Source organism: Gekko japonicus, unplaced genomic scaffold (assembly GCF_001447785.1).
Source record: "Gekko japonicus isolate JY-2015 unplaced genomic scaffold, Gekko_japonicus_V1.1 scaffold708, whole genome shotgun sequence".
Taxonomy (NCBI): domain Eukaryota; kingdom Metazoa; phylum Chordata; class Lepidosauria; order Squamata; family Gekkonidae; genus Gekko; species Gekko japonicus.
This window is the reverse complement of record NW_015170295.1, coordinates 690,807-713,183: the sequence shown is the minus strand read 5'-3', so window position 1 is coordinate 713,183 and position 22,377 is coordinate 690,807. Positions and strand designations below refer to the sequence as shown.

At 44.5% G+C, this 22,377-nt stretch overlaps 1 protein-coding gene across 1 annotated transcript in view; it reads right to left on the bottom strand.

Moving 5' to 3' along the window:
* The window catches only part of VPS41 (VPS41 HOPS complex subunit), a 181,230-nt gene that overhangs the window by 147,240 nt on the left and 11,613 nt on the right, over nucleotides 1-22,377 (bottom strand). The window contains exon 3 of the mRNA XM_015417909.1: nucleotides 2,404-2,511. Coding sequence (XP_015273395.1) covers nucleotides 2,404-2,511 — 108 coding nt within the window. The remainder of the gene's footprint in view (nucleotides 1-2,403; nucleotides 2,512-22,377) is intronic.

The window sequence follows — 22,377 nt, the reverse complement described above, 5'->3', positions numbered from 1 at the left end:
AAACTCTAAGGGGTCCCTCAAATTTAGCCACATTTTAATCTGTTGGCCTCAAAAGCTATAAGTGACCCAAGCCTCTCATGGAAGTCAACTGCTCTTACTTGGAACAGGCAGAGGGACAGCAATGATCTGCCACTGCATGTTTTCTTTAGGTGTGGCAAAAGGTGTCTGTAGGATACTTAGAGACAGCTAACCTGAGCATCTCTCAGATGATCTGGAATGCCCCACGTTCTCAGGGCTTCAGAGCCTCCCTGAACTTAAGAACATAAGAACATAAGAGACGCCAGGAAACAGAAAATATTATATGAAGATAGTAGTTGAATATAAGTTACCTATAATTGTGTAATGACAAGCTAGATATATGTGGAAACTTTTAAGATATGACCTGGTGGTTGGAACGCTGTGGGAAGCCAATAGAGGGGAGGGAGAATAAGAGGGAAAAGGATATAGAATTATTTAGATGTATATGACATATGTATTATCCTAATAAAAATTTGTTACAAAAAAAAAGGAAAAAAAGAACATAAGAGAAGCCAACGTTGGATCAGGCCAATGATCCATCCAGTCCAACACTCTGTCACACAGTGGCCAAAAATATCAGGTGCCATCAGGAGGTCCACCAGTGGGGCCAGGTAGCCCTCCCACTGTTGGCCCCCCCAAGCACCAAGAAGACAGAGCATCACTTGCCCCAGAGCCCCTATCTATACCTTGTGGCTAATAGCCACTGATGGACTTCTGCTCCATATGCCTTGGTAACTTGGCCATGGTAAGCAAGCTTGGTGACCAGAATGTTTCCTGAACACCTAAGAGCAGTCCTCAGCTACAGCTCCCAGAAGGTTTTATGTCTAAAATCTGGTTAAACTTTCACCTGTGCTGAATCATGGATTAAAAAAACCCCTCTCCTGTTGACAATGCAAATTTCAGCACAAAAAGAGAAACTCACAAAACTTTGGATCGACCACAGTTTTATTTAAAGGGAGGACACACAGGATATTTCAGGCCATGATATGGAAGCCATTTAGTCCACTCCTGTTGGGGAGTGATGCAGACTTAGGAAGTACTGGGGTGCAAGGAGGATTCAGGTACCTTTAGCCTTGTGAGAAGAAGTAGGTAAGAACAATGGCAGCCTCCATTGAGACTATAAAAGCCAGTGGTTAACGAAATGAGGTTTAACTGACCCCGGACCTTGGGGCCAATACAGATATTATCTGCTCCTGTATTATGAAAATCCTTAACAGCTTTGTACTCCTTACTTTAAATTGGAATAACTGTTAAAATAGTCTCTCTCTCTTTTTAAGTGACTTTGCCAGGGGTCATTTCCTGCAGGAGCACACAGGAGTGGAGCTCCGGCAGTAAAGAGCCCAGGGGGCGGGCACATGCAACAAGCCCCACCCCCTGCTCCCAGCAGCCCTCAGTCAGAGCAAGAAGCAGCCAGGTAAGTTTCAGAGCCCGCCCCCAGCCCCCTGGTCCAAAACAGTCCAGTGGCACCTTTAAGACCACGTTTTATTCAGGTACAAGCTCTCCCTCCTCTGCGAGGACAGATCTGCACGTCCCCCCCCCAATAGCTAGGAATCTAAAACAGTCCAGTGGAGCCTGAGCAGTGGGTGTTGCCTTCTGACACACTTCCGGCGATGTCAGGGAGTATGGCACATGCAAATTAGTTGTGCTAATGAGCTCCTGCACCTCTTTTTCTACAAAATGACCCCTGGACTTCGCAAGGAATATGCCTGACCCTCAAAAACCACTTAATAAAGTACAGTTTCCAAACATAGGCTTGCTTAAATACAAGGACTAAATGCAAATAATTCAGCCCAGCATGAGGCCATTCCAAGCCCAAAACTGAGGTCATGTTTATTCATCAAGCCCTTGACAAAAATGTCAAAGAAAAAAAGTGATTGGATAATAGATAGTTGTAGGAAATTGCCAAGTAAAATCTGGATCAAAATGCCATACCTCTCCTTCACTTCTTCAGCAAGTGGCAGGGAATTTACAAGCACATGCAAAACCGGGGGTAATTTCAGGCTGCGTGCAAACTACCCACAATCCAGTTCATGCACTTCTGAAGAAAGAATTTTCTTTCCTTATACACCCTTTTACTCACCACAAAGCAAATTTGCACTTGAGAACTGGGCAGCATATCTACAGACTTTATTCAAATATGTCATCATTACAAATACCAGGGGTTGATCCCATAGATCTGTTGTGCTAATGGATGTGCTTTACTCCAGTGGAAGTAGCCTTCCATTGACTTAAGACTTGTTTTGGTCAAAACAGAACAGAAGCACAAATATGTATTTTTAAAACATGACTTTGGACTCTTGGCAGTGACTGTACCCAGCCCCCAACAAGGACCGGACAAAATTCACTGTACACAGATACATTTTTTTTAAAAACATCACACCTTACCTTCTCGTGAACTGTCATGCAACTGGCTACATCCTTTTGGAGAATTTCTGTAACCCCATTAGAAAGCCTTTCATACTTCAGCTTGGGCTCTGCTTCACTGTCATCCTCCTGTATTATTAAAGAATTGTAAGGGAAAAGAGAAACAGTCATTCTTCTCCGGCTGACTTAAAATGGCACAGGCTGGAACCACCCCTAGAACTACACAGCAGATGGTCCCCCTATGAACTCTTTGTCACAGCCAGTAGGCGCGAACCAATGAAAGTCAAAATACCCATAATTCCACTGTTCCAGTTACCAGCACCTGAATGCTGGGTGCAAACACATTAAAAAGCACTACTGCAGCATAAGAGGTAAATATTCATTTTCTAAACAGCTGCTGCTTAAGCAAAATTCCTTTCTCCAAGTACTAATGTATGGATGTGGTAGAACTGATGGTAGAAACTAAAGCAGGCAGCTTTACCCATTTTTAGTGCTAAGTTGAAACGCTTGTTACATCCAACCCAAGGACCTTTAAAAGCTCCTGTACTACCACACAGAGGGCAGATACAAAAAGCTGTAAATAAAAATAAAGAGAGCCCCTACAAAGATGTTAACTTAGAATATATGCTACAGGTTGGCATTCAGAACAAGAAATACACTGTGGAAAGCTGCCTGAGGAGAAAAGAGCTGAAAATAGGGTACTTTTGGTGAACAGAACAAAGTACAGGTGAGCAAAATGTGAGCGAAGTCAAGAGACAGGAGAATGTACCACTAGACTCAGGGCAAGACGGAAGAAGCTGGGATGTTGGGGGAAAATGGATGACTCACAAAAAGTCACTTATTGTATAGCACAAAATGGTAATACTCTGGCTTTAACCACCTGAAAAGATTATAAGATAGCATCTGGGAGTTCTGTTACAACATTCCTTTCAGTATTGTTTATTTTAATATCTGTCTTGCCCAGGTTCAAGGCAACTATTTCTTTTTCCACTTAAAAACAGTATACCCATCTAGATATAATTTAAAATACAGAAATTTTTAAAATTACCTCACATTGAAAGCCAGTCCAACAAAAGGGGTTTTACAAAGGCATATAGGCTCAGACTTTGCTGTACCTCTACAGAAAAGGGAAACTGGGCCAGTACCCAGACCTCATGTCAGTCAAACTAACTTTATTTGTTGGGCTTTGTCATAATTTTCTAACTCATTCCGGGGGTGCAGAAAAAGGGACACATTATGGATTTCACAGACTTCTATAGGGGGTAGAAATGGGAAAACCTATTGATACCAAAGAAAAATCACCAAAAAATGACAATACATTGTATATCAGGTATTAAGGAAACTAACAATTCAACACAGCTTGGAGAACTGCAATGCTATAACCTTTAAGGCAAGCAACATCTGAACGTATCACTCCTTTAATTACATGTAGCCCTAATCATGGTGTCAGGAATATTTTGTGCTTTATAGCCCCATACTTCTGCTTCAATTTTATCAGATAAGGAGGACTAAGAAAAAATTACCAGGTGTTAAGGCTAAAACTTTCCCTCACCTTTTCACAGCAACTAACCACCAGGCACATGCTCAGCAAAGGAGTAATTTAGAAACATAAACGGAGCCTTATCCTATATTAAAAACCCATGAGGCTGTGAACAAGCTACTAAAATACTCCAATTTACAGTATTCTCACAAAACTGAAAAGAGTAAGTGGTGGTAGAAATGCTTGAACATCAACTCCCCCCCCCCATCTTCACACACGACAACTAGAGACCTCTGCACTAAAAAGTTTATGACAGAATTAAAAAAGCTATTAATATAGGGATGTCAACAACCTACAACACACTTGTCTAAAGCGATGTGTCAAGATGTCCAGCAATAAGCAATTTCATGCAGCAAATCCAGCGCTCAACAAAGTTGTTACCAGTCGGAAAGACTCAATGTCAAATTAGAGTCCGGGGCATAAATCAACCAAATTACCTGGGCTTCTTCATTCCTGACAGCCAGAAAAACAGTTGTAAAGAAAAAGAGTTAACCCGTCCAGCAAGCAAGCTTGTATGTTAGGTGGCAATTAACACCTAATTATGTTTTCAGACATCTTTGTTATGAAAAAGACACTCGCAAATGCACGACTGATCTGTGCGCTCTAGGGAATAGACACATAAAGACAAAATGGAATTCTAGGCACTGAGTCATTATAATAAAATCCAACATGTTGCTGAAGCCCGTACATCAAATGTGCATCCAAAGTGAAAAGTTAATTCTAGTCCCTCAAGTATTTTGCATAAAAGCATTCATCCACGGACCATTAGATAAAGTTACTGTAAATAAGTTTTGTCTGTCTTATTTATGAGTGGAAACGAAGTAATTTCTCTTGCACATGCATATACGAAAACATATACTTTCAAAAACTCAGTTCACTGAAGCATTCTGCCAGGCTTCAAGCAAAACATGAATAAAGTGTGTGTGGGGGGGACAACTTCAAATATTACGCACACTGATGTAACCACTTCATGCTTTTCTGACAGGTATCTCTTATGTTAAGTAAAAGTCAAGCTAAAGGTGCATTTGAAAGACTCTCTCTTTGCTGTAAACAAACAGGATGAAAAACTATTTGTAAAATCCACGATTACTCCATTGCTGTACAGACCATCTATCACCCCTTAAATAAAAATGAAATAACGCATCAGCAGCATTTGATGAATCTGAGTTTAGCATTTTTTAGATATATCTCTCTATATATTTTTCCCTCTTAGGAAAAACGTTTATGCAGCCTGAACTTCTAAAGGTAAACACAAGTCAGTGTAAATAAAAAGCAAATCAATAATTTTTGTTAAATTTTAATAATCCTGAAAACCTACAAATAAAACCATCAGCAGCCTGAGTTGAGATGACGGTTAGCTACGTTTCTATGACAACCTGGTTGAATAGAACAAGTCCTGACTTGCAGCAAAGCTTAAGATATGAACAGAGTGACATTTACCCCATACAGGAAGAACGCGCAGCTTTCTTCTGAAAAAAATCAATTTCTAAACTAACATAGATTTTTACTAAGTATATGGCACTTTTAATTAAAGACAAGTCCTTTAAACTATTCTAAAGGAGTCTCTCTCTTTTTTTGTAACGTATATTACTGTCACATGCACTCTTGACATTCCCACACATCTCCACTTACATTGGTGCTGCACAGTATAGTATAGACTAAACATGCAGAGGGGGAGAGTAGGCACAACTATGCTGGCCACATCTCCTCTGCAGCTAAGCATCAAGGCAATGACCATGCATATGCTCCCTCCTTATGATTTGGGACACAGTTTACCAAAATTTTCCCAAATGTATGTATAAAGGGTCCTTTGTACAGGACTACAGAGTCACACATAGACATGGCATCAATAATGCATGGCAGTTCCCTTGTACTACCACTTTTACAGCACGCACCACCAATGACAACCAGCCCCGCCCACCAAACTGTGGAACTTTTTGTGTTGTTGTTGCTGGAATTTCCTAAATCAAACTGGAAACGAAGGGATGCTTACTACTCTAGTATGTGGTTCCTGCACTGACGTGTTTTGGGGGGCCCATTTCCTCCTTTCCAAAGAGAATCTCTTCCCCAAAGCAAACAGCCAAACCCAGCTTTTCTCCACCTCATACTCTCAGAATCCCCAAAGCACCAACAAGTCCACAATAGGACTACTGCTCTAGTATTTCTCTCTATGTTCATTCCCACATACAGTATCCAAGTCCCACCCTGAACCTCCAAAGTTCCTTTTCACATGTTACAGTGAATACATGTACATCCTGAACATGCATGCACACATGGGTTCACTTTGCAAATAAATTCCACCCCCTTGAATTCAGGGGGTAACCTTGCAGTGGCTTGTCTCCTTTCTCCACGGTCGGGGACAAAGGGTGGCACTGGGGAAACAGCTATCCCGGAGGCACCCACTGGATTGTGGTGTGCCCCAAGGGGCAGTGCTGTCCCCAATGCTTTTAAACATCTATAAGCGCCCCCTTGCCCAGATTGCCTGGAGGCATGGGCTGGGATGTCACTGGTATGCAGATGACACTCAGCTCTATCTGATGTTGGGTGGCCAGTCTGACTCCCAACCGGAAGATCTGGACTGGGCATTACAAGCCGCGGCTGGTTGGCTTAGGCTGAGCCAACTGAAACAGAGTCTGATGAAGACAGAGGTCCTGTGCCTAAGTCGGGGCGATCTGAGGGTAGGGATCCTGCTCCCGACCTTCGATGGGGCACCGCTCATGCCAGTGCTGGAGGTTAGGGGTTTGGGAGTGCTCCTGGATGCCTCCTTAACTATGGAGGTACAGGTAGTAGCCACTGCCAAATCGGTCTTTAACCATCTTCAGTTGATCAGGCAGTTGGTTCCCTTCCTCAAACACAACAACTTGGCAACAGTGATCCATGTGATGGTCACCTTGAGATTGGACTACTGTAATACTCTCTACATGGGGCCCTTGTCTCAAATCCGGAAGCTGCAGCTGGTGCAAAATGCTGTGGCCAGGCTTCTGATGGGGTTCTCTATTCGAGAGCACATACAACCTGTGCTAAAGGCATTGCACTGCCTACCGATAGCATACTGTATTCGTTTCAAGGTGCTGGTTCTTACCTTTAAAGCCCTATATGGTAATGGACCTACATACCTGAGGGACCGCCTTTCCCCACATGTTCCCCAGAGAGCACTGCGATCAGGGGCCGAGAACCGACTGGCTCTCCCAGGTCTTACGGAGGCTAGGCTGTTGACAACCAGGACCAGGACTTTCTTGGTGGCAGCCCCATTCTGGTCGAATGAGCCACGGGACCGTTTAAAGAACATAAGAACATAAGAGATGCCAATGTTGGATCAGGCCAAGGCCCATCCAGTCCAACACTCTGTATTACAGTTTACAGTTTCGCGGGGCCTGTATAACAGAGCTCTTCCACCAGGCTTTTGGGGGCCACCACCATCATCAATAGCTAACAACCAACAACGGAATGTGAGAGGGCCCGGATTCCTGGAACCTCCACCAACAGCCCAAAGGACATCAACTCCTGCAAGAACAATTAAAATGAGGTCGGCGAGCTGACTGTGAGCTAGGAACACTGAATAATGACTGCCATCACCAAACTGTTGCCAACTACTACTAGCACTTTGTGGTTGAACTGTTCTAATTGGTAATTCATGTTTTTAATGTAATTTATTTATTCTATGTAATTTCAGGTTTTTATGTAAGCCCCCCTGAGCCAGCTTTGGCTGGGAGGGCGGGGTAGAAATCCAATAAATAAATAAATAAACTGGGGATCAGGACCTGGATAAATTGCATGCTCAGGTGTACATTCATCGAATGTTACATAAGAATTACCCAATGCATATATAAAGGAAAATCAAGTGTACACTGTTCACCAGGGCTATTTTTGGGCAGGAACTCACAGGAACGGAGTTCCGGCTGGCTCCCAAGTTGACCACGCCCAGCAGGAACTCATTAGCATAATAGGCCACACCCAATAGCAGAAACTCATTAGGATTGGCTACATTAGGGGTGTGTGGCCTAACTCGCAAAGGAGTTCCTGCTACAAAAAAGCCCTAGGTTTTGACAACAAACAAGGTAAACAGAATAAGAAGCAAAAGGTGGGTGTGGCTGGATGACTATACTTCTGGTAACATGGGGTGTGGCCTGATATGCTAATGAGCTATGCTCTCATGGGTGTGGCTGGATATGCTAATGAGTTTCTGTTGTTGGGTGTGGCCTATTATGCTAGTGAGGTCCTGCTAGGCTTTTTCTACAAAAAAACCCTGTTGTTCACAGATTGTAAATGTGTGCACTATAAGTTATGAACAGGGCTAACGTCATCTCTCATTGGTGGTTGCCAAATGAGGCAGCTGTGAACACTGACAGCTCCTCCAAAGGAAGCACATATCTTATATTTTGTTTGTTCGCTTTTGAGCCACCGTACAGTAACATGTTTTATGGTACAATGCCAACTTATGCAATCACCCTAACGCCCGTAGAGTCAAGTATGATTGCGCTGCTGGGAAGCAGGGCTGACATCAGCATATCCTAAGGTGGTGCACCCGTCAAGGCCCAGGAATCCTGGTGGGGCTCACTGCCACTGACCCCCCCTCACACACTTCCCCGGCCACCGGTTTGTACTTGTACTCCCAACTACTCAGAGTCACTGAGGGAGGGGCATGTTGGTGGCGCACAGTGGAGGCACGCCTGGTGGCAATGGCAGATGGTGCAGGCAACTGAGCATGGATGGTGGGAGGGCTTGCAAACAGAAGAGGGACACACGAGCTGGTGGGGGGCATGCAGGTATGGGGGTTGAAAGGAGGTCGGGGGGGGGCCTGGTAGTGGGTAGAAGGGTGGCTAGGACCCCCTCTACAAAAAAAGTGCAGACAGACCAGCTGGGAAGACCCTAGAAATATGAACAATAAATGAAAGTTAAGCCCACTTAGGACTACATTGGATCATAACCTATATATAAAGGTAAAGGTAAAGGTTCCCTTGCTCGAAAGCCAGTCGAATCCGACTCTAGGGTTGCGGTGCTCATCTCCGTTTCAAAGCCAAAGAGCCAGCGCTGTCCAAAGACGTTTCCGTGGTCATGTGGCCGGCATGACTAAACACCAAGGCGCACGGAACGCTGTTACCTTCCCACCGAAGTGGTACCTATTTATCTACTTGCAATTTCTTGCTTTCGAACTGCTAGGTTGGCAGGAGCTGGAACTAGAGACGGGGGCTCACTCCGTCTTGCGACACCCGGGTCTCGAACTGCTGAACTACTGACCTTCCACAGCCTGCAGTTCAGCGTCTTAACCACTTGAGCCACCGCAGCTCCAGAACCTATATATACATGCTAATATATATTCAGATGCACGGGTGTGCTTGCACCCTAGCTAAAAAACAACAACATCAAGGACAATTTTTGAATAAAGCTAACAGAAAATGTGAGGTTCAATTTGTAGCTAGGATTTTAAAAACAAGCACCACAGAACTATGCCATTGCATAACTAATTGTCAATTTGTCATTGTATTCAATTTATAACATATCCCCATTTGTTCATCAGGTTAGCTATTTGCCTAATAGCTTGCATTTACAAGTACGAAAAAGAAGCAAGTTACATGAGAAGAACCTCACACCTCTCAGGTTTCTGAGAGTATTTTCTACTAAAAGCTCTATGCAGAGAACTAATGCAATTAAGTAATGAGATCAGAAAACTGCTTAGGACGGGATCATTCATTAAGTCCAAACTCCTTAAGAGCAAATCAATGGAATGCTTCACTTTCTAGTCCTGGGAACAAGCTGCCTCGAGGTACACAAGCTTATAATGCAATCCTATGCAGAGTTACTCCAATCTAAACTCATTGATGTCTATGGGATTTCTACTGGAGTAACTCTGAATAGGAGTAACTCTGAATAGGAGCTACGGTGGCTCAAGTGGTTAAGACGCTGAACTGCAGGCTGTGGAAGGTCGGTAGTTCAGCAGTTCGAGACCCGTGTGTGCCGCATGACGGAGTGAGCTCCCGTCTCTAGTTCCAGCTCCTGCCAACCTAGCAGTTTGAAAGCAAGAAATTGCAACTAGATAAATAGGTACCACTTCAGTGGGAAGGTAACAGCGTTCCATGCGCCTTGGTGTTTAGTCATGCCGGCCACATGACCACGGAAACGTCTTCGGACAGCGCTGGCTCTTCGGCTTTGAAACGGAGATGAGCACCGCAACCCTAGAGTCGGATTTGACTGGCTTTCGAGCAAGGGAAACCTTTACCTTTAACTCTGAATAGGATTGCACTGGAAATCTGCTCTGTGTGTGTGGACCCACTGAGGGTTTCATCTGTGGAGTGCAATTTCCCTGCCTCTGCACTCCCACTGCAGCCCATGATGCCCTCCAAAATGGGGGACAGGGGACCGCCAAGAACATGAGGTCACAGTTAGTGGTCTGCAGGAAACTGGGCACAAATCTCAACGATACAACTTATAAAGGGGGGGGGGGGCATATTCTGTCATTATCCTGACCTGCATGGCCCAAACTAGCCTGATCTCATCAGATCTCAGAAGCTAAGCGGGGTTGGCCCTGGCTAGTATTTGGATGGGAGATCTTCAAGGAAATACCAGGGGCCTGACATGGAGGCAGGCAATGGCGAACCACCTCTCAACGTCTCGTGCCTTGAGAATCCTACGGGGTTGCCATAAATCAGCTGTGACACGATGGCACCAGTGTTCCCTCTAAGCTGAGTTAGTGTGAGCTAGCCGACAGTTTTTTAGCCTCCAGCTCACACATTTTTTGTCTCAGCTCAGGCAGGATGGCCTCAAAGCAAATTAATGTATGCAGTAGCCCAATCGCTCGCTCACAACTTTAATGCCAGTAGCTCACAAAGTACAATTTTTGCATCCACAGCTTAGAGGGAGCATTGGATGGCACTTTCCTCCACCACCATTCTGCAGTCCAAACACATTCCCTTGTGTCTTGCCACCCAAAAGATGTGACTGATTCAAGGAAGTGAAAGGCTTAATAGATGAGGTTGCCAACCCCCAGGTGGTGGTTGGAGATCTCCTGGAATTACAACTGGTCTCCAGACAACAGAGATCAGTTCCCCTGAAGAAAATGGCAGCTTTGAAAGGTGGACCATATGTCATTATACCCTGCTGAAGTCCCGCCCCCCTCCACCCCCCCAGATCTCCAGGTATTTCCCAATCTAGAGCTGAAAGCCTTATCGATATAAATTTTTGCTTCTCTCATTTCTCCACAGTGCATTTTCCCACAATATTTTGTGATACCGCACCTCAATATTTGAACTGTCTTGTCATTAGGAAAGGATGAGGAGACTGTGGAATTTCTTTCAGAGGATTAACCAAGTTAAAGCCACTCGAGAAGAAAATGTGTGCAGTGTCAAAACCAACATCATTCTCACTTCTACATTTTTTGGCTTTTAATCGCTTAAGTGATTATGTTTAAACAAATATTTCAATAAGACGTATTAGCAAAACAGACACAATTAGTTTGAAGATATTTGAAGGAAGGGATCGTTTCTCTTAAATAAGAACTTATGATTTGAATAAACAGAGGCTACATACTCATTTGTTTGAAGAAAAGACCAAATATTTTCTTTCATAAATTTGGGGACTTAGAATATTGACAATTTCCCATTATAACATGACTTCAGAGTTCAAACTTCATGAATATGTGGTAAGATTTAGGTTTAAAAGTATATTGACAATGATTTAGAATTATCACTGTCAGTTTCGACACAGGCAGTTATAGGTGCCAGAGTGGTTTTCAGTAAAACAGGGCAAAAATCAGATTCTTAAATGTTTATTTTTCAATCAATTTGGAAGACTGAGAAAGACGCTAGAACCTGTGAGGTCTACATGGAGGTACGGCCTTCATTCTCAGCCCCAATCAATCAATCAAGACAAAATCTACAGTTGTGATAAAGCCTTTCATCAATTTACCTATTAAACCAATTACAACTAGCAGCCACTCTGTATCCTCCCAAGTTTCACAAACAAAAACAGGGGCACACTAGTAATAGCCCTATTTTCACAATCCAAGGAGTCCTTGCCTACGGCCTTCTTCACCACCATTACATGTTGCTGAAGGTTCCATGCTATCCATTCTATGTACCCATGGTCCTCTATCAAAAGATTCCTTAGGTTAAAAAAACCCAATTGCCCAAAACAACATTATCCAAAATACAAAATATAACTCTGCCGGTGCAGAGAGTAAAATGGCAGCCCGTGCCTTAGTGTTCATGAGTTTGTATTTACATGGATATGCGCTCAAGATGAGTCCAGCCACTACTGATATTTAACTTCTAGATATGGTCTGGGGATGGCTGAACCTTGAAGAATAACAAGGGTAGAGACTACACTAACAAAATACTAACTCAGTATCCTGAAATGACAAAAATATGACCAAAATAGGAACAGTAATTTACCAAAGATTACTTGCAGCAAATAGGGACATTCCCCAATAAATAGAGACAGTTGGATAGCCCGTATCTCTAAGACAACACAAACCAAAGGAAGAATTAGTTCATTTTCTGTCAGTGAGGTTGTCAATTGATTCTATTTTTAAGGTCCAATAGCAGCATTCGCCCTCCTTCTCCCCATCCACATGGGGGGGGGGGGAATTACACACTTCATTTCATTACCAAAGCATGATTCCTTATAAGCCTAATCACCAAAACCCATAACTGTTGAATCAGTCAAGATGGATTAGGACATTAGGTTCTCTCCCAGCAATCTCTGTCTCTCTTTTTTATTTCCTTTCCATTCATTTTCTACAGAGGATTTATTTAAGCTTTTCACCTTCTTGGGAAAATGTAGCATACACTAAGGCAAAGAATTATGATGATACGGGTGCTACCTCTGAATATATATTAAAATACTTGTATTGAGAGTCCAGAATACAATATACAGGAGAAAAGAAAGCAAACAACATTTTCTGCTGCTGTGGGTTGCCACTAAATTGAAGTCATACTATCAGCATGAAATACCAACTTCTTTTTCGCTCTTCAGAATACTAGTTAGACTGTGAGAAGCAAAATTTAACAGAATACTGCATGGCATTATAAAATTTCATGGCCTACAATCCACAGTCCCAGGTGTGCCGAGATGAGCTTTTTCAGCGTCCCCTTCTGTACCCCAGGAAATCCAGGGAGCACGAAAGCAAGGCCATGTGGTATCCTGGTAATCTGCCAAGGTTGATTGCTTATGCTAGCATTGTGGAAGCTCACGTTAGCACAACATGGTTTGTGGACTGACCCACGATCCTCAGGCAGTACTACCCAATTCCATTTCTACATCTATTCCCTTTTATCACTAGGGCTGCCAAGTCCCCCTAGGGGGTGGGGAAACCCCCGCCCCAGAGGCCCGTTCCTCACCGGTGGCGGATCGGGCCCCAGCGTGCACGTCACCAGGAAGTGACATTATGACGCCGGGCACGCTGGGGGTGGGGCCACAACCATCCGAGGGGGAAACTCTATGTTTCCCCCTTGGATGGTCGTGGCCCCGCCCCCAGCGTGCCCGGCGTCATAACGTCACTTCCTGGTGACGTGCGTGCAGCGCACGCGCATAGGACGCCGGACGGGAGTCCACCGCTCCTGACGATTTTCAACTTGGCAACCCTATTTATCACACTTGGCATGTTTGGTGTAGTGGTTAAGTGTGTGGACTCTAATCTGGGAGAACCGGGTTTGATTCCCCACTCCTCCACTTGCACCTGCTGATGTGACCTTGGGTCAGTCACAAGCTCTGGCACAGCTGTCCTTGAAAAAGAGCAGTCTGTGTCAGGGTTCTCTCAGCCCCACCCACCTCACAGGGTGTCTGTTGTGGGGAGGGGAAAGGAAAGGAGTTTGTAAGCCGCTCTGAGACTCCTTTGGGTAGTGAAGGGCGGGGTATAAAGCCAATCTCTTCTTCTTCTTCCTCCAAAAAAATATACATTTCACCACTTTCAAAACGTTCAGGTGCTCCAGTTATACAATAGTTCCTTCAAGAGATTATTTCCTGTAGAGAAAACCATAACTAATAAAGGCTTTGATCCTACATTGCAAGAGCAGAGCCGTGTTGCGTAAACTGTGACTCTCCTGTCCTCCCCCCACCCTACCACATTCCCTTCACCCTGAAATCTGTCCCCCTTGAGTCACTGGATCCCAAGATATGTCATGAAGTTCAAAGGCGGGGGGGGGGCTGTAGTGAGAGGGAAGAATCAGTGAAAATAGGTGAAAATCGCCACCTCCTGCACCACCAGTGAAAGTACCTACTGCACAGAGAAGCACCATTGAGAACATGAAAGTACCATTAAGGTATCATGGCTGACAGGGAAGGCTTACAACAGTTTGTGTGCACAGAGCTGAGGCAGGAATATTTTGGCAGGGTGGTTTGGATTTGTGGCATCCTCTGCATTTTGGAGACATAAGCTACTTTTACTACATAGAGATATTTATACTCATTGTACTGTGATTTCCTCATGTGGTTATCTGACGTCACCCATCGGTGCTTGCTCATGGTAGCACACGTTGGAAAAGACCTTCTGTACTAGAAACCCTGGAAAGCCAAAAACCCTGTTCCAGATAACACAGTAAACCACGGTTTGGCACTATGTGAGTAAGCCCCGGGTTCACAAACTCCGTCTGGCACCACAGCTCAATTTAGAGGCCAAGATGGTTAGAAACTTTCATGGCTTGGGACCAAAGTATCTGAAGCACTGTCTTCTCCCATATGTTCCTGCCCAGGAATTAAGGCCACAGGGAGAGGCCCTTCTGACTATCTGCTCGACCAAAGAAGCTCCTCCGTTGGGTACACAAGAGAGGGCCTTTTCAGCGGTGCCCCATGATTATGGAATAACCTCCCCGGGGGAGGTTTTGATCTTTAGGAGGGAGCTAGAGACATTTTAGGGGCTGCGGTGGCTCAGAGGTTAAGACGCTGAGCTGCAGAATGTAAGGTCCGTAGTTCAGCAGTTCGAGACCCTAGTGCCGTGTGACAGAGTGAGCTCCCATCTCTGGCCCCAGCTCCTGCCAACCTAGCAGGTCAAAAGCAAGAAATTGCAAGTAGATAATTGCAAGCAGAGCCAGTTTGGTGTAGTGGTAAAGTGTGCAGACTCTAATCTGGGAGAACCAGATTTGATTCCCCACTCCTCCACTTGCACCTGCTGGATGACCTTGGGCAAGCCACAGTTCTGTCAGAGCTGTTCTTGAAAGAGCCGTTCTCTCAGAGCTCTCGCAGCCCCACCTACCTCACAGGGTGTATGTTGTGGGGAGGGGAAGGGAAAGGAGTTTGTAAGCCGCTCTGAGACTCCGAGTGAAGGACGGGGTATAAATCCAATCTCCTCCTCTTCTTCTTCTAGGTACCACTTCGGTGGGAAGCTAGCAGCATTCCATACACCTCACATTTAGTCATGCAGATGACATGACCATGGAAACATCATTGGACAGCACTGGCTCTTTAGCTTAGAAACAGAGATGAGCACCGGCCCCTAGAGTCAAATTCGACTAGCTTTCGAGCAAAGGAAACCTATAGAGACAGTTTTATTCAGGATGACATTTGATTAGTATTTTTTCTACCTATTGGCAGTCGTAAATTGTGATTTTAATTCGGGGCTTTTAATTTAGTTTATACATTTTTATGTTTTTGTTCTGTCTATACTGTAAGCCAACTCGCATTCTGTAAGGTAGAAAGGCGGCTAATGAATGTTTTATATAAAATAAAAATAAGCTGGTTTGCAAATCTTGCTTGAATAGAAAGTATAAACCATCATTTGCTAATTCAGATGTAATTGCAATAAACTGGGAACTGACTCTAAGAATATGACAAGTGGAGGAAACGTGAGCAAAAGGCCAATTCATAGTATAACCATGCTTGGTGGTGTTATAACTAAGCCAAACCTTTTACCCAGGGCTTTTTTTGTAGAAAAAGCCCAGCGGGAATCCATTAGCATAATAGGTCACACCCAATAGCAGAAACTCATTAACATATTAGGCCACACCCCGACAGCACCACTCATTAGCATATTAGGCCGCACCCACATGTTACCAGAAGTGCGCTCATCCAGCCACACCAACCTTTTGCTTCTTATTCTGTTTACCTTGTTTGTTGTCAAAACCAAGAGCTTTTTTTGTAGCAGGAACTTCTTTGCATGTTAGGCCACACACCCCTAATGTAGCCAATTCTAGTGAGTTTCTGCTGTTGGGTGTGGCCTATTATGCTAATGAGTTCCTGCTGGGCGTGGCCAACTCGGGAGCCAGCCAGAACTCCGTTCCTGTGCGTTCCTGCCCAAAAATAGCCCTGCTTTTACCTCTCAAAAAGCCTTTATTTTGTGGGAAATCCCATTCCTTTCTGTTACAGAACAAAGTTTTCCTAGCCTGATCTCCCTCGTGGTTTCTTCCTTTTCAAAGGGATATGTCTGACTGTTCCTCGTCTGGAGGACTTCTGATTCCCCATTTGATATGCAGGTGTAATAGGTATATAGTCATAACCATTTAACCAGTGTTTAGGATTCTCCCTGCCTCCATAATCTGAAAGCAGCATTATATTCATCCACATAGTGGAAAGGGAGATTGAAGCGACAGGAACGGGAAAGAAAAACCTTCAGTGGTGGTCCAAGCACATCGACGAATTAATATTTTGAGGCTGTTACAATTACACACTCTGTTGATACATCAGTATTTCAAATTGCATTTCATTTACATGGAATGCTCTGCAGCATTTTCACACTTTATATATTCCATAACACCCCAAACAGGAGAATTGGCACTTCTAGTTAATATTAATAGCTCATTAAATTAAGTATCTAATTTTCACCCAAGAACAGCGGATTCTAGAAAAACCCAAAGAGTAACCCACTTCGTTTAGAAGTCAATCCTAACATATTGTATATTATAATCTGTGTTACACATCACCACAAATTTGTTTTTTAAAATTAATGTATTAAAAGATTCCATTTAACCTCCAATATATTATTTACATCCCACTGGTTCAAAACGATGAATTATTACTACGTTTTCCTTAAATTATCCTTTCGTTTTCCTACAGCAGACCTCCTCTTTGCTACTTTTCTGCCAATTTTAAATTCTGATGCCATGTTAAACCAAGTTAAAGAAATTATTGGGGTATCGGAAGATGTAGGCCTTTTATAATCTCCACTGAAGCGACAGACTTAGGATGGTACACCATCTGCATAATGACCACAGTCCAGAGATGAAATCTTTGGCATGTGGGAAGACCAGAAACATCTCTCTGGCCCCGGTCACACGGGCAGGAAACTGCGGGGGAGAAGTGTGGCTGTTTGCCCTGGGGCAAACTACTGCGCAGTTACGCGATCAGACCTCCTGTGGAGGTCCTGTGGAGGTACCGTGAAGGTTCCATGGCAAGGGAGAGGTGCCGATCACAGGACAAGCCGGCGCGCAACGAAGAAGCGCGCGCCGCGGCAAACTGTTTTCTTTTTGTGTGTACATGACAAATGTGCATGCTCCGTTGGATGCGCGTGCACATCCACAAAGACTTGGACAAAAAAAACCACCTTATTTGCAAGGGGACATGGGCGGGCGCCGGATGCCACCGGAAACGCGATCAGACGCCCGCCCTTGCCCCGCAGTTTCCGGAAACTAGTACCTCCGAGGTACTAGTTTTTTGCCACGCACTTTCGGCTGGAAGCCTCGGTTGAGCCACAGGAGTGCTACGCTTCCCAGATGTTCTGGTGAGATTGCGCCTGGAAACTCCGCCTGTTTTCCGTCTCACTTGTGTGGCTTCTGTTCCGTGTGACCGCAGCCTCTCTACATTTAAGCCATGCCCAAGGCTGAGGAGAAATTAGCTATGCTGATGATCTCCAGTGAGTATTCTTTTACTCCTCATTCCATGGACATAAAATGGTCATAAGGAGAGCTTTGAGGCTGGATCCAACCAGCTGTTTTGCTCAATCATTTCATTAATGATTTGGAGATGGGAGTAAGCAGTGAAGTGGCTAAATTTGTGGATGATACAAAGTTGTTCAGGGTGGTGAAAACCAGTGAGGATTGTGAGGCACTCCAAGGGGATCTGTCAAGGATGGGCGAGTGGGCGTCAACATGGCAAATGGGGTTCAATGTGACCAAGTGCAAGGTGATGCACATTGGAGCCAAAAATCCTAAATATAAATACACATTGATGGGGTCTGAACTGGCAGAGACTGAGCAAGAGAGAGATCTTGGAGTTGTAGTGGATAACTCACTGAAAATGTCGAGACAGTGTGTGACTGCAATAAAGAAGGCCAATGCTATGCTGGGGATTATTAGGAAGGGTATTGAAAACAGATCAGCCAATATAATAATGCCCCTATATAAATCAATGGTGAGACCTCATTTGGAATACTGTGTGCAGTTCTGGGCACCACACCTTAAAAAGGATATTATAGCTTTGGAAAAAGTGCAGAAAAGGGCAACTCGAATGATAAAAGGGTTGGAACACTTTCCCTATGAGGAAAGGTTAAAGCGCTTAGGGCTCTTTAGCTTGGAGAAAAGACGACTGAGGGGTGACATGATCGAGGTTTATAAGATTATGCATAGGACGTCCTTCTTCACCCAAAGAGTGATTAACACATGGAATTCACTGCCACAGGAAGTGGTGGGTGCTACAAGCATGGATGGCTTCAAAAGGGAATTAGATAAGCATATGGAGCAGAGGTCCATCAGTGGCTATTAGCCACAAGGTATAGCTAGGGGCTCTGGGGCAAGTGATGCTCTGTCTTCTTGGTGCTTGGGGGGGGTCAACAGTGGGAGGGCTTCTAATGTCCTGGCCCCACTGCTGGACCTCCTGATGGCACTGGTATTTCTGGCCACTGTGTGACACAGAGTGTTGGACTGGATGGGCCTTTGGCCTGATCCAACATTGGCGTCTCTTATGTTCTTATGTTCTTATTCTCCTCTTTACTGTTCCCATCCCACATGGCTTTTGTCCAGGCAAGTCCCATGATTACCAGCATAGCCTTTTTGGTGATCAAAGTAGACCCCCTCCTCCCCTGGGTTGTCAAGTTGTTTTTGATCCGCAGCAGGGGACTCCTGCCTGGCGTCTGGAGTGCGCGCACATGTCACCCGGAAGTGACGTGACGACAGGCACGTTGGGGGCAGAGCCACGACCATCTGAGGGAAAACCATAGAGTTTCCCCTCGGATGACCGTGGCCCCGCCCCCAGCGTGCCCGGCGTCGTCACGTCACTTCCAAGTGACGTGCACATCGGGGTGGGGTTCCCCCCGGGGCCCGATCCGCCGGCGGCGGGGAATGGGCCTCTGGGGCGGGGGTTTCCCAACCCCCCGGGGGGACTTGGCAAGCCTACTCCTCCCTGTTTTCACCCATGCTGGCTGGATCCCACCTGGTATTTACAGATCTTGCACCAGATCCTAAGAACAGCACAACTGGAGCTACATATGCCCAAGTGGGCTCTGGGGCTGGCTCTTAAACATCTGCTTGTCATACCATGTGGCAAGTCATTTTGAAAACCAAGAACCTTTCAAAAGCAGTTTGTAGTGTGAAACAGGCAACATACTTAAAGTCCAAATTAAAATACCACTGAATCCTCACCTTTGTGATCTACCTATAACACGAGACCAGATTCGGTAAATATAGTATCAGTATAAAAATATATAATTTTTTTTACTCTGTTCCCTTTATGAGTAGTTTCTATTGCTATCTTTTCCTCTCCAAATGACCTAATCAGCCATCATGTCCAGCAATAATGTCCCAAAAGCAGACTGTAAGGAACAGCCGCCACTAAGCTTTTATGCTAAAAGCAATGTGCTTGTTTTAACTACATTCACCTGTGGCTCTTGGCTGGTAACAGAACCATCCTCCTTGCAAGTCTCCCTAAGTTGTTTCAACCTACCAGTGCCAATTAGCTAAGCGTGTCCTGATTGGCTAATGGGCTCATGAGCTGAGACAAGGATGTATGAAAACATGCCTCGCTAGAAGAGTGGAAAGCCGCCTATTCTATCAAGAGGTTTGAAGAGGCTGTCTTCTATCCCCCCACGACATGGACTGTGTGGCACAGAACAGACTTTCTCTCTTAAGCCTGAGAACAAGAACCATGCGACAGACCTGCATCTGATGAGCTAGCCAGCAAGCTTTTTATGTATAATAAGATAGCTTTTTTTAGCCTTTTGTTAAAATAAAAGGGGAAGTCATGGAAGCAGTGACAGAATTCATGTTCCTGGGATCCAAGATCACTGCAGATGGTGACTACAGCCATGAAATCGAAAGACGCCTGCTCCTTGGGAGGAAAGTGATGGCAAAACTAGGCACCATAATAAAAAGCAGAGACATCACCCTGCCAACAAAAGTCCATATGGTCAAAGCGATGGTATTCCCAGTAGTAATGTACGGCTGCAAGAGTTGGACAGTAAGGAAGGCCAAGTGCTAAAGAATAGATGCTTTCAAATTATAGTGCTGGAGAAAACTCTGGAGAGTCCCCTGGACTGCAAGGAGATCAGATCAGTCAATCCTAAAGGAAATCGACCCTGACTGTTCCCTGGAAGGCCAGATACTGAAGCTGAAGCTCAAATACTTTGGCCACCAAATGAGAAGGGGGCACTCACTGGAGAAGACCCTGCTGCTGGGAAAGACTGAAGGTCAAAGAAGGGGATGGCAAAGGATGAGATGGTTAAACAGTGTTATCGATGCAATGAACATGAAACTGAGAAAACTCTGGAGGACGACGGAAGACAGGAGGGCCTGGCGTGATGTGGTCCATGGGGTCACGAAGACTTGGACTCGACTGTGCGACTGAACAACAACAACAAAGATAGCTTTTAGCCAGATGTAGTTCAGTATTATTCTTTCTTTTATTTGTCACTGCTTGTGTCTTATACTCTCTTTGTAACTTGAGCAGTTTACTAAAGATGGAATATTTTTCTGCCTTCTAGTGTCTGGAGGTACTTACTGAATGCATGCAGATAACCTCAGAGGAGAACCTGGGAAGCTGAAAGCCTCTGGTAAAAGGCCTAGAACCCTGGAAGCTCCTGGTGTCAGCGCCTGGGGGCAGGAGGCGGGCTCTCTAGGGCCACACACCAACCAAAGTGTATTGCAACGAGGATTATTCCATGAAACAAAAATCTGCCCAGATGTAAGAGTAGAGAGTAGAGTAGAGATTGGATTTATACCCCGCACTTCACTTGGAGTCTCAGAGCGGCTTACAAACTCCTTTCCCTTCCCCTCCCCACAACAGACACCCTATGAGGTGGGTGGGGCTGAGAGAACTCTGACAAAAACTGTTCTTTTTCAAGGACAGCTGTGCCAGAGCTTGTGACAGACCCAAGGTCACAACAGCAGGTGCAAGTGGAGGAGTGGGGAATCAAACCCGGTTCTCCCAGATTAGAGTCCGCGCACTTAACCACTACACCAAACTGGTGTGAGATCATTTTCTTCTTTATTTTTGGTGGAGGGAGAGAGAAATTGAAAGGAAGAAAATAAATGTACATCGTACACGCAATTTCAAAAAAATGATACACGGTAAAGTTAACGAAATGAGGTTAGTGCTTGGAGATTGCAGGGAATATACTTTGCAAGTGAAAGTAGTTTTTCCTCCTGAGAATTAAAATACCATTTCAGATTATTGTTTGCTCATCATATCATGGAAGAATAAATAGTAGTCTATCTCCGTTATAAGAAAAAGCTCATAATGCCCTAAAATCATATGTAAAGGATATGAAATAAAGAGACTCAGTTGAAGTGCAGAGACAGAAAAAAGATCTGGTACAATTGCATGAAGTGTTGACAGAAATCACTATCACCGTCTCCACTGAAAGGTTTGCTTCATGCACGGAAACTGTGTGATAAATCTGCTAATTTACACCAAAGTGTTTTATGCACATTAATTTAATCACCTGGAAACTGATAGGCACATCAGTAGCGCTAGAACCTGCCGACTGGTAGAGATGAAGCTCACAGCTTAACACTATACAACGCTACAGAATACATTATATGGCATTTTGCAGGAAATGTAGAATATACGTACATTTTGTGGCACTCTGAGAGGGGGCAAAACACACCAGGGTCTTCCTCTGTGCTTTGCCCCATTGGAATTAGTGATGGCTAAACAAGGCCACTCAATTTTCATTATTTATTTCTACAGTCTCCTTGATAGACAGCAAAATTTCAACAGCAGGAAGACAATATAGGGAGGGAAGGAGGAAGAGGGAAGGGTTCATTCGTCACCTAAACTCTAAACTGCAAAAACTATTGGCTAGGATCCAATGAGCCACTCAAGATGCATCCAAAAACTTATTATTGGTAGCTAAAAAAGTAATTGCCTCCCATTGGAAGGCCTTCCAGCTACCTGGGATAAAGAAGTGGTATATGTGTTCAAAAAGTTTTAGAATGAATAAAGTGGCGTAAATAATATGGGAAATCATTCTTTTGCAAACGTTCTCTCCCAGAGCGGTGACAGCAGAAGCAAATCTAAGTCTGTGGCACAGCATCGCTAACTACCCATTGCATTTTAATCTGTAATATACAAACAGTGTTTGTGTCAATCTCGTTTTC